General features: G+C 33.1%; 2 protein-coding genes across 2 annotated transcripts; one reads left to right on the forward strand and one right to left on the reverse strand.

Moving 5' to 3' along the window:
* Positions 1-1498: 1498 nt before the first annotated feature.
* Positions 1499-4514, forward strand: LOC135126076 (ATP-dependent RNA helicase Ddx1). Its single transcript, XM_064051871.1, has 11 exons — positions 1499-1629; positions 1683-1734; positions 1782-1963; positions 2011-2236; positions 2285-2501; positions 2546-2725; positions 2788-3168; positions 3218-3698; positions 3748-3863; positions 3915-4016; positions 4068-4514. Exons 1-11 carry the CDS (start codon positions 1614-1616, stop codon positions 4308-4310), a joined length of 2196 nt encoding a protein of 731 aa, XP_063907941.1. The 5' UTR covers positions 1499-1613; the 3' UTR covers positions 4311-4514.
* On the reverse strand, positions 4320-6138 carry LOC135126077 (BSD domain-containing protein 1-B-like). Its single transcript, XM_064051872.1, has 7 exons — positions 5983-6138; positions 5801-5846; positions 5627-5743; positions 5431-5488; positions 5071-5383; positions 4850-4962; positions 4320-4801 (listed from the first exon to the last, which is right to left on the reverse strand). Exons 1-7 carry the CDS (start codon positions 5991-5993, stop codon positions 4512-4514), a joined length of 948 nt encoding a protein of 315 aa, XP_063907942.1. The 5' UTR covers positions 5994-6138; the 3' UTR covers positions 4320-4511.
* Positions 6139-14149: the final 8011 nt, after the last annotated feature.

A 14149-nucleotide genomic window follows, 5' to 3' on the forward strand; every position in this document is an offset into this window, starting at 1 on the left:
TATGATGATTTTTTTTATTTGTCGTAAACCGGGGGGTGGAGTTTAATTGTAAAATTCTTACTTTTCTACCAGAGATTACCCTGTGTAATTGTTCTTAAATAATCGTGTTATACAAAGCAAACTGTATGTATTAAGTAAAAAAGAAAGCCAAAAGGTAAGTCCCACCCATCTAAATCTGGCTTTAATTTTTATTTGATATACACAGTATTGATTAAACAACAGGATATTTAAAAACATATTTTACATGGTAATTTCTTGTAGAGAAATAAGGATTTTGCAGTTAAGCTCCGCCCTCTTGGTTGACGACAAATAAAAAAAATCATCACAATTGAGACTGGGTGGGTGGGCGGGGCTTATATTTCAACTTTTTTTCTTAACATAGGTAGTCATCTTTTCACAACAAAAACTTAAAACATGTTTAAAATGTTAAATTTTAAAGGGAAATACGAATAATGAAAAATTCATCGCGAGATTAAGCTCCATCCATATCGGCCCCGACCTCAATAGTGATGAAGATTTCATCCTTGTCAGACCGAGGGGCGGAGCCTAATTGCAAAATCCATATTACAGTACAAAGAATTACCATTTTAAACATGTTTAAGTTTCTTGTTGTGACAAAATGATTACGAATATTAAGAAAAAAGACAAAATATAAACCCCGCCCACCCACCCAATCTCAATTGTGATGATTTTTTTATTTTTAGGAACTTAAAACTCATTTAAAATCGTAAACTTTTGAAAGAAAATACGGATTTTACGATTAGGCTTCGCCGCCCCTAGGTCTTGCCAACGAATGAAAACTTCAGTACTATTTAGTTCAGGGCGGTTATGGGTGGGGCTTAATCTTTGGCTTTTATTTTTTCTTAATATATATATGTACATAGTATTCTTTAAGTAACACGATACTCAAAAACATGATTTAAACGGTAATAAACTCCGCTCCTTTGGCTCTCGACGATTAAAAAAAATCATCACAATTGAGGTAGGGCGGGTGGGCGGGGCTTATATTTTGCCTTTTTTCTTAATACACGTAGGCGGGTATGGGTGGGGCCTAATCTTTGTTTTTTCTTAATGTACACAGCATTCTTTGACCAACACGGTTTTGCAGTTAAGCTCTACCTTCTTGGTTCACTACGAATAAAAAAAATCATCACAATTGAGATGGGGTGGGTGGGCGGGGCTTATATTTCGCCTTTTTTTTCTTAATATGTGCAGACTTATCTCGACAACAAGAAAAAGTAATCCTCCACTTTTTTTTCCACAACCCTTTTAATAAAAACGGCAAACGTTGAACATCAAAGTTACTATCAACGCCAACTTGGCCACGGTCTAGGAGACATTTCAAATAATTTTCAGGAGAATACATAGGTACAATGAGAACAGACATCGTTTTCTGTAATTAATTTAGAGACATTACATTTTGTAGCAAAAAACAACTCGATGGAATCCATTTTCGTTTCGTAAAGTTGACGTTTATTGTGGTTTTCGATTGATTGGCAGCAGTGAGTGTCAACTGTCAAGTGACCAGCCGGCGAACAACTTCCAAATATTGTAGAAATTAAAACTAAAATAAAAGATAACTTTTAGCCGATTCGTCGATATACGTGGTGAAAATGACCGCTTTCGAGGGTAAGAAAACCACTAAAAGTGTGTTAATATAAGTTTGAGGTTATGTCTTTCAGAATTCGGGGTCCTGTCGGAAATTGGCAAAGCCATTGACGAGATGGAGTGGACGTACGTTTCCCCGCTTGTAACTCAACCGCTTGATTTGTATTTTGTAGTTTGCCAACGGATATTCAAGCTGAGGGCATCCCCCTAGTCCTCGGTGGTGGTGACGTTTTAATGGCTGCTGAAACCGGTAGCGGAAAAACGGCCGCTTTTTGTTTACCCATTATACAAATAGTGTGGGAGACCTTGAAAGACATACAGAGTGGAAAAGCGTCAAAAGTCTCGACTTCATCATGTATATTACAGTTTTTAAGTAAATTGGGTCTAAAAGCGTTTTTGCAGCTAAACCCTGGACCATGTCCATGATAGACAGGGGCAGCGCTTTCGCTGTGGCCCCCTGTGGCTTGCGGGTGCAATCCAGGGAGCAGCGGGAGTGGCATGGGGGGCGCTGCACCAGGGGCGTTCAAGGGGGCGGCAAATACGCGTTTGAGGCCACCGTGACCGACGAAGGCTTGTGTAGGGTGGGCTGGTCGACAATGCAGGCGAAATTAGACCTAGGGACATGCAGGTGAGACAAATTTGTGCTTGCGCAAGCGCATAAAATTAAACCATTTAGATTTGGATTTGGGTTTGGTGGCACTGGTAAAAAATCCAACAACAAGCAGTTCGACGATTACGGCGAGCCCTTCGGCAAGAGTGACGTCATCACTTGTCTGCTCGACCTCGACAATGGGCAGATTAAATTTTTGAAAAACGGCAGCGACCTTGGCAACGCCTTCACGATCAATAAGCAGGCGCTGAATTCGGCGTTTTTTCCCGCCGTCGTGCTTAAGGTTGTTGTCACACTTGTCTGGACAAATCTGACTGTCGTTTTTAGAATGCGGAAATGGCGTTCAATTTCGGCGAAGAACCCCTTAAACACAAGCTTCCTCAAGGGTACGTCGCTTTAAAATCAGCCCCCAGTGAAAATGTTGTCGTTAATGGAAATTCAAGCGATAGCGGTGGCGACAATTCCGTCAAAATAATTAATAATGCGCCACAGGCCATCATCATTGAGGTTATTTTCCTAAAAAAATGCCTAGTACTTTATGCCACGCCGTGCTTATAAAATTTTTGCAGCCGTCTCGCGAACTGGCCGAGCAGACCTCCAACCAGATAAAAAAGTTCAAAAAGCATCTGCAAGACCCGCAAGTGCGCGACCTTTTGGTCATCGGGGGCGTCAACATCAAGGAGCAGATATCTACGTTACAGAACGTGGGGGCTGACATCATAGTTGGCACCCCTGGCCGGCTCGAGGATTTAATCCAAGGCGGCTATTTATCTCTTACTCATTGTCGCTTCTTCGTCTTGGACGAAGCCGACGGTTTGCTAAAACAAGGCTACACGGAACTGATCGAGCGTCTGCACCGACAGATGCCGAAGATCACCGCGGATGGCCGAAGACTCCAAATGATCGTCTGCAGCGCCACCTTGCACGCTTTCGAAGTGAAGAAAATGGCGGTAAATTCGAATCGGGGTATAAAGTGTGTAGATTTATGAGTACTTTCAGGAGAAATTGATGCACTTTCCGACGTGGGTGGATCTGAAGGGTGAAGACGCCGTTCCTGAGACGGTGCACCACGTGGTGGTGATGGTGGATCCCCAGAAAGACAGAGCGTGGGGTAATTTGCGTAGACACGTGATGACTGATGGGGTGCACGCCCAAGATAACGTGCGACCGGGGAATAACAGCCCTGAAACTTTGAGCGAAGCGGTGAAGATGTTGAAAGGGGAGTATTGTGTTAAGGCGATCGATGAACACAATATGGATAGGGCTATTATATTTTGTCGTACGAAATTGGACTGTGATAACTTGGAGAAGTATTTGAAACAAATCGATAAAAATAAATATTCGTGCGTGTGTTTGCATGGCGACCGCAAACCCAACGAAAGAAAAAATAATCTAGAAATGTTTAAACAAAAAAGGGTGAAATTTTTGATCTGCACGGATGTTGCAGCTAGAGGGCTGGATATTACAGGGTTGCCTTTTAGTACGTAAAATAGATGAGGGTGGTTGGATTTTAATGTCTGTGTTTCTAGTGATTAATGTCACTCTTCCGGACGAAAAGTCGAATTACGTGCACCGGATTGGTCGAGTTGGGAGAGCTGAACGCATGGGATTGGCTATAAGTCTGGTGAGCTCGGTCCCTGAAAAAGTACATTGTTGCCAACCGTAATTGTTTGGATAGTTTATTTTGGTTTTGTAGGTGTGGTACCACGGGGAGTGGTGCAAAAGCCGCGGCCGCAATTGTTGGAATACCAACTTAGTAGAACAAAAAGGCTGTTGCATTTGGTATAACGAGCCGCAGGTTGGTATACTATTATGACCACAATAAAAATATTTATGACGTTTGATTCAGTATTTAGCCGACATTGAAGAACACTTGAATGTCACGATTCAACAAATCGAGCCTGATTTGAAGGTGCCTCATGACGAGTTCGACGGAAAAGTCGTCTACGGTCAAAAGCGCAAACATCAAGGCTCGGGCTACCAAACTCACACCGCCCAGATGGCCCCCATAGTCAAAAGTCTGACCAAACTCGAGAGCGACGCCCAAATGTTGTACTTAAAGCGCCACCTAACCAAAATGGCGCGAGCTTAAAACACAATCTGAGGTAATAATGCATACATCAATTTATTGAGATAAACAATATAATATAAAATACAATAGTGTAAACAAATTAGACTAGTAAAAAGAATTTTATTGCAAAATTCAAATAAATAAAAAGAATCCCCAAAAATTTGCATTGTGTCAACGGCGCTACTTGTAAGATAAAAATTTAAATATATCTCGATTACAACTCTATTTATCAACGTCACTGATTTTTTCCCAATCACCATCCGTGCTACTATTACTACTAGTTGTTTCTAGACTAATCGCCGAATCGACTTTATTAATAGCTTTCGTTTCTGAATTTTTTAATTCTTGCTCTAAGGAAACTTTAGAACTACTATCACAAGATTCTGGAATTGTAGAAGACGGTTTTTCAGGTTTCGTAGCGGTGTCTTGTTTGTTTTTAATCTCTTTTTCGTATTCCTGCAGCAGTTTTATCTGTTCTTCTTCAGTCAGTTCGATGTAAGGGGCAAAATCCTCTGAAAATTAAAACGACAATCAACTTCCCCCAATTATATCACAACTACCTTGCTCCCACTTCACATTCTCTAACGTCATCGACTTCTCCTTTTTTTCCTTCTTTTCCATGGCTTCCTGGTGAGCGATATCATCTTCTAAAAGCGCTTTTTTAAATAAATACCTGAAAACACACACAATCGGTTTGAATTTCGCGCCAGTATGATTAGTCGTAAGCGCCACCTTGCAACTAAAACACCAACTAAACTGTAGTACGCCCGCCTTAACTCACCTTTTCCAGAATAACGTATGTGGCACAGTGTCAGGCACAAGTTTTTCATATTGGTTTCTAAGAACAACGGAACTCTTTAAATGTTTGTTTATCCTGTCTTCGGACAGCTGGTCGTCGACGATTTCCAGCCAGCACTCGAATTTTTTCTTGAGCTCGTCGTCCGGGTCCTCCGTAAAAGTCGTGTCGGTTTTTTGTAACTCATAGACAGCTCTTTGTAACTTTGTCAGTGTGACGGTTTCAGAATCTTCGACGATTAAAATGGCTTCGGTGTCTGAATCATCGGGACTGGGGTTTAACACAGTGTTCATTTGACCTAAAGCCACAGAAATAGAAAGTGGTCATAACGGCACGTCGCATTACCAAGAAAAGAACTGAAACTTCTTTTCATGGAGCTGGCAGTGGAGTCAGGCGAGTCCAGCTGAAGAAAATTAATTGAAAAATTAATATGTGTGCAATTTTTGATTTAATTCGGCTGCGTTAATTCTCTGTGACGCGTAGTAATGTAATGGAAAATCGACTTTGATAAGGTTTATTGGTTGTTTTCAATTAGTGTTACCTTGAGGGTCCTCTCGATTGCGTTGCCAGTGGAAGAAACTACCAAAGTTGCCTCGTTTCGTACGACGTTCCCGAACTCCTCCAGGTCTTTTTTGACGAACTCGAGCACCTTGGAGCTCTGTAAATTTTTTTATGTAATAAATAAATGTTTACTTTATTCACCTGTTGTCTTTACCTTATCTTTCGCTGCGTTCAACCAACTTCCGAACCAGTTATCATCCCTGAAATGACGCAACATTTCTGATTAATTTACTGTTTATTAAAGCAAACAACTGATTTCGGGTTATTGTTATTACATATGGACGCAATATTGGTCGTTGTTTATTAATTACGACATGTCAAACGTATGGTACTTACTGTTCTGCCATAATTTTGTTTTTTGAACGACACTGTTAATATTTCACGTGAAATTTTGATTTTTTATGGAGACAAACTGTTAATTTTGACGTTTTGTTTTCTTTTTGTTAACACAACTGATGCCTCGCAGCCATTGTAAATAAGCAGGTAAATAATGACAGTGCTGGTAATGCAGAGCGCGCTTTTAACGACAAGTAGTGCAGTCGGTCCGGGTAAGATGCAGACACCTAACTCGAGAATGAATTTTTTTATTGTTACATTTTTAATAATTATTTATTGAATTTTGCAACTTTTTTTACGTAACATTTAACGGAGAGAATATAAAGAAAGAAACTTTAAAGACCGTTATGCGATTTAAGGTTTTTAATGAGGTGCATAGGCAACCAACAATACATCAGTAGCCCTGTATTATAAACAATAATAATTTCAAAACAGTTTAAAAGTGCTAAATTGTTGCTATTTTATTATTATCAATATAATAACGAGGTGAAATGTAAAACAGATAATAAAAAATAAAATGCGTGATAAAACACTAGGGGAAGTCATGCTCATTTGCCATGTACATATCCCATAAATATCCACAATATAAAACGCATTAAAATAAACATTGTAAGGAAGATTATACATGATGAATAGTTTGTTAGAGAGCAACTCTGGCGTGGTAAAATATGTAAATCAATTTCAAATTGTATAACATGCAATAAATCAGTTTGTCATTAAAGAAAATTATTGGCGAGATAATAAACAGACAGAATAATATTATGTCGGTGTCAACTCTTATTAAACATGATTATGCTTACAAGATTTCTATAAGTCGTTTCCGCACTAAGCAACTGTCCCCGGTTCCCGCAATCCTATGACGAATTTTTTTTGGAAACACCTAATCTGATGGTTTACCATAACAATGATTTTTACCAATTACAAGAATGTGGTGACGCAGTGTAAGTACCAATGATTAAAAAATTACACTGTCATGGTATAAAAATACAGAAGTTCTGACATCTTAATCAGAAATACTCGTTTACATGCGTTGTTATAGGGGAATAAAACGACTATGGATTAGTAAACGCACATTTTCTCATTTTTGATTCGATAAAACGCGCTTTATAAAACAGTATGTTATTCAATGAGCGTGTAATGATGCGATTACTCCTGGGGATGAAACTATTTAAATGAGTAATGTAATTGCTATTACACGCTAATAGAATATTATCGTTTTTCTGTAAATACTCACCGTAAAATAACACGCTTATTTGTTGTAACATCATAAGGAATAGAAATATTTCTTATTATTTTATTTCAATTAAAATGTGTACAGGAAATGCATATTATTACATTTTATGCTTCCTAGGTAAGGCCGTGATTAAAATTTTACACCCACACGCAACAAAGAATGGCTTTTTCTTCATATTTATTATATAGTAACCGCTGTACAGTTTTATTATAAACAAAGTTTTTATTTACTTATAATAACTACCAAAGATTTCATTTAATACGCAATATTTCACTTATTAGTAGAGATATATTTCAAGTATCGGTCTACGCTTGTGATTCTTAAACTGGGGCAGATCTTGTTTTGAAATAATTTGAAAAAATCTCGGGGATCCCTTGTGTTTAGTTTTTGCAGTAGTTTCAAAGAATCTCAGGGACTTCTTGTGTCTTGTTTTTGAAGTAATTTGAGATCATCGTGGGGACTCCCTATGGATCTTGTTCTTAAAGTAATTTGAAATCAACATGGGGATCATTTGTGTTTGTTTTTGAAGTAGTTTGAAAGAATCTCGGGGATCATTTGTGTCTGGTTTTTGAAGTAGTTTGATAGAATCTCGAGGACTTCTTGTCTCTTGTTTTTGAAGTAGTTTGAAAGAATCTCGGGGACTCTTTGGGTCTTGTTTTTGAAGTAATTTGAAAGAATCTCGGGGACTCCTTGTGTTTTGTTTTTGAAGTAATTTGAAAGAATCTCGGGCACCTTTGATTTTTGTTTTTGATGACGAAAAATTGGGAAATCGCAAAAAATAGAAAAATCGGAGCATAGAACAAATGAAAATTCAAAAAATCGAAAAGCTGAAAAGTCGAAAAATCGAAAAATAGATAAACTGAAACATCGAGAAATCGAAACGTCTAAACATCGGGAAAATGAAAAGTTAAAAATTGAAAAATTTAAAACTTTAAAATTAAAAAAATAGAAAACTTAAAAAATTGAACAACTGAAAAATCGAACATCGAAATCTTGATAAATCGGGAAATCGAAAAATTGAAAAACAGAAAAACTGAAAAATTGAAGAATTAAAATTTTGAAAAATTAAAAAATTAAAACATCGAAAACTTGGAAAATTGAAGAAAAATTGAAGAATAAAAAAACTGAAAAACATCGTAAAAACTGAAGAACTGAATAACTGAAAAATCAAAAAATCGAAAATTGTTCTGAAAAACTGAAAAATTGGGAAATCGAGAAATCGAGAAATCGAGATCTTAGAAAGTCGGGAAATCGACAAATTGACAACAGGAGAAATCGAAAAATCCATAGTTTAAAAATCGGAAGATTGAAAAATCGGAAAATTGAAGACTGAAAGACCGAAAAATTGGAAAGCTAAAAAGTTGAAAAATCGAAAAATTGAGAAATCGAGAAATGGAAACATGGAAAAATTGATAAATTAAACATCGAGAAGTCGAAATGTCGAAAGATTGGGAAATCGAAAAGTGGAATAGTCGAAAACTTATAAATTGAAAAATTTTAAATAAAAAAACAGAAAACTTCAAAAATCGAAAAATCGAAACACCGAAATATCGATAAATGGAGAGATCGAAAAATTGAAAAAATTTTAAAACTGAAAAATTGAGAATCGAAAAACTGACACTCAAAAATCTAAAACCAAGAAATTGAAAAATCGAAAGATCGAGAAATTGAAACATTAAAAAGCTGAAAAATCTAAAATTCAAAAATTCTAAAAATTGAAAAACAGAAATATCGAAGAGTTGAAAAATCGAGAAATCGAAGAGTTTAAAATTTAAAAGTCGAAAAATCTAAAATTTCAAAATCGAAAAATGAATAAGTCGAAAAATCAAAAAATCGATTAATCGAGACATTGAGAAATCGAAAAACCGAAAAATTGAAGAGTTGAAAAACTGAAAAATCCCAAAATTAAAAAATCGAAGGAAAACTGAAGAATCAAAACTTGAAAAAACACCTAAATTTGAAACATCGAAAAATGGAAAATTTAAAAAATCGAAAAATTGAATTGAAAAACTGAAAATTCGAAAAGTCCGGAAATCGAGAAATCGAGAAATCGGAACAGGAAAATGTTCAGAAATCGAGAAATGGGAAAATCAAAAAGTCGAAAAGTAGAAACGTCAAAAAATCGAGAAATCGAAAAGTCGAAAAATCGATTAATCGAGACATTGTGCAATCGAAAAATAAAAAATAAAAAAAATTGCAAAAAAAAATCATAAACTGAAACATCGGAAAATTGAAAAATCGAAAAGTAAAAAATCGAGAAATCGAAAATTTGAACAATCGAAAAATCAATAAAAAAATTGAAAAATCCCAAAACTGAAACATCGAGAGAATGAGAAATTGACAGTTAGAAAATACAGACAACGAAATTTCGATAAATTGACAAAGCGAAACTCTGAAAAAATTGAAAAATTAAAAAATGTAAAATCAAGAAGTCGAAAAATCGAAAAATCGAGAAATCGAAACATTAAAAAGCAGAAAAATCTAAAATTCAAAAATTCTAAAAATTAAAAAACAGAAACATTGAAGAATTGAAAAATCGAGAACTCGGAGAATCTAAAATTTAAAAATCGAAAAATCCAAAATTCAAAAATTCTAAAAAATTGAAAGCAAATATCGAAGAATTGAAAAATCGAGAAATCGAAAAATCTAAAATTCAAAATCGAAAAAGTAAAAAATCGAAAAATGAATAAGTGGAAAAATGAAAAAATTGATTAATCGAGACATTGAGAAATCGAAATATCGAAAAATTGAAAAATTGAAACATTGAAAAATCCCAAAACTAAAAATCGAAGGAAAACTGCAGAATCAAAACTTGAAAAAACGAAAAATTTGAAACATCGAAAAATAGAAAATTTAAAAAATCGAAAAATTGAATTGAAAAACTGCAAATTCGACAAATTCGGAAATCGAGAAGTCGAGAAATCGGAACCTAAAATTTTCAGAAATCGAGAAATCGGAAAGTCGAAAAGTCGATTAATCGAGACATTGTGAAATCGAAAGTTTAGAAACGCCAAAAATTGAAAAATTGAAAAATCGAAAAATGAAGAATAAAAAAACTGAAAAACCCCAAAACTGAAACATCGGAAGAATGAGAAAATGGAAGTAAAAAATACAGACATGGAAAAAATCTCGATAAATTGAGAAATCGAAAAACTGAAAAAATTAAAAATCAAAAGATCGAAAAATGGAAAAGTCAAAAAATCGAGAAATCGAAAAGTCAAAAAGTTGAAAAATGGAAAAGTCAAAAAATCGAGAAATCGAAAAGTCAAAAAATCGATCATTCGAGACATTGTGAAATCGAAAAATCGAAAAATTGAAAATTCGAAAAATTGAAGAATCAAAAAATTGCAAAAAATATTTGAAGAATCGAAAATGAAGAATTAAAAAACTGAAAAATCACAAAACTGAAACATCGAAAGAATGAGAAATCGGAAGTTAAAAATCTCGATAAATTGAGAAATCGAAAAATTGAAAAAATTGAAAAATTAAAAAATCTAAAACCAACAAATTGAAAAATCGAAAGATCTAGAAATCGAAACATCAAAAAACTGAAACATCGGAAGAATGAGAAAATGGAAGTAAAAAATACAGACATGGAAAAAATCTCGATAAATTGAGAAATCGAAAAACTGAAAAAATTAAAAATCGAAAAATCGAAAACTTGAAGAATCGAAATATTGAAAAATCCTACAAAATCGAAGAAAAATCGAGAAATCGAAAAATGTAAAAATTAAAAAGCAAAAAATCGAAAACTTGAAGACTCGAAATACTGAACAATCCTACAAAATCGAAGAAAAATTGAAGAATCAATAATTGAAAAAAAAAAACTAAATTTGAAACATCGAAAAATGGAAAATTTAAAAAATCGAAAAATTGAAAAACAGAAATATTGAAGAACTAAAAAATCGAGAAATCGAAAATTGTAAAATTTAAAAATCTAAAAATCGAAAACTTGAAGAATCGAAATATAGAAAAATCCTACAAAATCGAAGAAAAATGGAAGAATCAAAAATTGGAAAAAAAACTAAATTTGAAACATCGAAAAATGGAAAATTTCAAAAATCGAAAAATCGAATTGAAAAACTGAAAAATCGAAAAATCCAGATAGCGAGAAGTCGAGAAATCGAGCAATAAAAAGTCGACAAATTGAAAAATCAATAATTTAAAAAATTGGAAGAATGAAAAACCGAAAAATTGAAGAATTCCTAAACTGCAATGGCGAAAACTTGGGAAATCAAAAAATAGAAAAATGGGAGCATAGAAAAAATGAAAATTTTAAAAATTGAAAAGCTGAAACGTTGAAAATCAAAAAATTGTGAAATCGACACACAGAAACATGGAAAAATTGATAAATTAAATATCAAAAAGTCGAAACCTCAAATGATTGAGAAATCGAAAAGTCGAATAATCGAAAAGTTATAAATTGAAAAATTTTAAATAAAAAATCAGAAAACTTAAAAAATCGAAAAATCGAAACACCGAAATCTCGATAAATTAAGAAATCGAAAATTAAAAAAATTTAAAAACTTAAAAATTGAAAATCGAAAAACTGAAAATCCCAAAAGTCTAAAACCAAGAAATTGAGTCAAAATATCGATTAATCGAGACATTGAGAAATCGAAAAATCGAAAAATTGAAGCTTCGAAATATTGAAAAATCCCAAAACTAAAAAATCGCAGAACAACTGAAGAATCAAAAATTGAGAAAAAGCCTAAAATTGAAACATCGGAAAATAGAAAATTTAAAAATCTAAAAATTTAATTCAAAAACTGAAAATTCGAAAAATCCGGAAATCGAGAAGTCGAGAAATCGGAACACTAAAATGTTCAGAAATCGAGAAATGGAAAAATCAAAAAGTCGAAAACTGGAAATGTCAAAAAATCGAAAGTTCAGAAACGCCAAAAATTGAAAAATTGAAAAATCAAGAAATGGAAGAATAAAAAAATTGCAAAAAAAATCATAAACTGAAACATCGGAAAATCGAGAAATGGAAAAGTAAAAAAAAACGAGAAATCGAAAATTTGAAGAAACGAAAAATGAAGAATAAAAAAACTGAAAAATCCCAAAACTGAAACATCGAAAGATGAGAAATTGGAAGTTAAAAAATACAGACATCGAAATTTCGATAAATTGAGAAAGCGAAACTCTGAAAAAATTGAAAAATTAAAAAATGTAAAATCAAGAAGTCGAAAAATCGAAAGATCGAGAAATCGAAACATCAAAAACTGGAAAATATAAAATCTAAAAATTGTAAAAATTGAAAAACAGAAATATTGAACAACTGAAAAATCGAGAAATCGAAAAATGTAAAATTTAAACATCAAAAAATGGAAAACTTGAAGAATCTAAATACTGAAAACTCCTACAAAATCGAAGAAAAACTCAAGAATCAAAAATTGAAAAAAAAAAAACTCAATTTAATAGGTCGAAAAATGCAAAATTTAAAAAATCGAAAAATTGAATTGAAAAACTTTAAATTCGAAAAATCCGGAAACGAGAAGTCGAGGAATTGGAGCACTAAAATGTTTAGAAATCGAGAAATGGGAAAATCAAAAAGTCGAAAAGTGGAAACATCAATAAATCGAGAAATCGAAAACTCGAAAAATCGATTAATCGAAAATTTAGAAACGCCAAACATTGAAGAATTGAAAAATAGCAGAATCAAAAAATTACAAAAAAAATCATGAACTGAAACGTCGGAAAATTGAGAAATCGAAAAATAAAAAAAAACTGAAAAATCACAAAACTGAAACATCGACCGAATAAGAAATTGGAAGTTAAAAAATACAGACATCGAAATTTCGATAAATTGAGAAATCGAAAAACTGAAGAAATTGAAAAATTAAAAAATCCTAAACCAAGAAGTCGAAAAATCGAAAGATCGAGAAATCGAAACATCAAAAAACTGGAAAATATAAAATCTAAAAATTCTAAAAATTGAAAAACAGAAATATTGAAAAACTGAGAAATCGAGAAATCGAAAAATGTAAAATTTAAAAATAGAAAAATTGAAAGTTTGAAGAATCGACATATTGAAAAATCCTACAAAATCGAAGAAAAATTGAAGAATCAAAACTTGAAAAAAATACTAAATTTGACACACCGAAAAATGGAAAATTTAAAAAATCGAAAAATTTAATCGAAAAACTCAAAAATCAAAAAATCCAGATAGTAAGAATTCGAGAAATCGACTAATCGAGCCATTGAGAAATCCAAAAATCGAAAATTTAGAAACCCCAAAAATTGAAAAATTGAAAAAAATTGTAAAAAAAATCGTACAATAAAACATCGGAAAATTGAGAAATAGAAAAGTTAAAAAATCGAGAAATCGAAAATTTGAAAATTCGAGAAATTGAAGAATTGAAAAATCTGAACATTGAAATATCGAATAGCTAAAATATGGAAAAATGAATAAAAAAACTGAAAAATCCCAAAACAAAACACTAAAGAATGAGAAATCGAAATTTGAAGAATCGAGACATCGAAAAACCGAAAAATCGAAAATTCGAAAAATTGTTATACTTATCTACAATTTCGATTTTTTTCCAAAAATCTCGATATTTAGTACAAAAATTTAACCCTAAGTGGAACTTCAGGACTTTGTTACTTTTTAACATTTAAATAACACATATTCGACAAATTGTAACAAACAGTAGTTTGAAAAAATGTCCAGGTTTGGTTTTTGAAGTAGTTTGATAGAATCTCGGGGGCTCTTTGTGGATTTTGTTTTTGAAGTAATTTGAAAGAATCTCGGGGACTCCTTGTGTTTTGTTATTGAAGTAATTTGAAAGTATCTTGGGGATTACAAATGGATCTTGTTTTTGAAGTAATTTGAAAGAATCTTGGGACTTCCTGTGGGTCTTCTTTTTGAAGTAACTTGAGACAATCTTGGGGACTCCATATGGATCTTGTTTATGCAGTAGTTTTGAAAGA

Source organism: Zophobas morio, unplaced genomic scaffold (genome assembly GCF_036711695.1).
Source record: "Zophobas morio isolate AGI-343-1 ecotype UQ-CSIRO unplaced genomic scaffold, CSIRO_AGI_Zmor_V1 ptg000010l, whole genome shotgun sequence".
Classification (NCBI taxonomy): domain Eukaryota; kingdom Metazoa; phylum Arthropoda; class Insecta; order Coleoptera; family Tenebrionidae; genus Zophobas; species Zophobas morio.

Bases quoted from the DNA above. Each gene is read 5' to 3' on its own strand.
- LOC135126077 (XM_064051872.1), bottom strand. The intron at 5,384-5,430 runs GTAATGCGACGT...CTGTGGCTTTAG, and splicing joins AAGTTTCAGTTCTTTTCTTG to GTCAAATGAACACTGTGTTA. The intron at 4,963-5,070 runs GTGAGTTAAGGC...GTGTGTTTTCAG, and splicing joins CATACGTTATTCTGGAAAAG to GTATTTATTTAAAAAAGCGC.
- LOC135126076 (XM_064051871.1), top strand. The intron at 1,964-2,010 runs GTATATTACAGT...GCGTTTTTGCAG, and splicing joins AAAAGTCTCGACTTCATCAT to CTAAACCCTGGACCATGTCC. The intron at 3,169-3,217 runs GTAAATTCGAAT...GAGTACTTTCAG, and splicing joins TCGAAGTGAAGAAAATGGCG to GAGAAATTGATGCACTTTCC.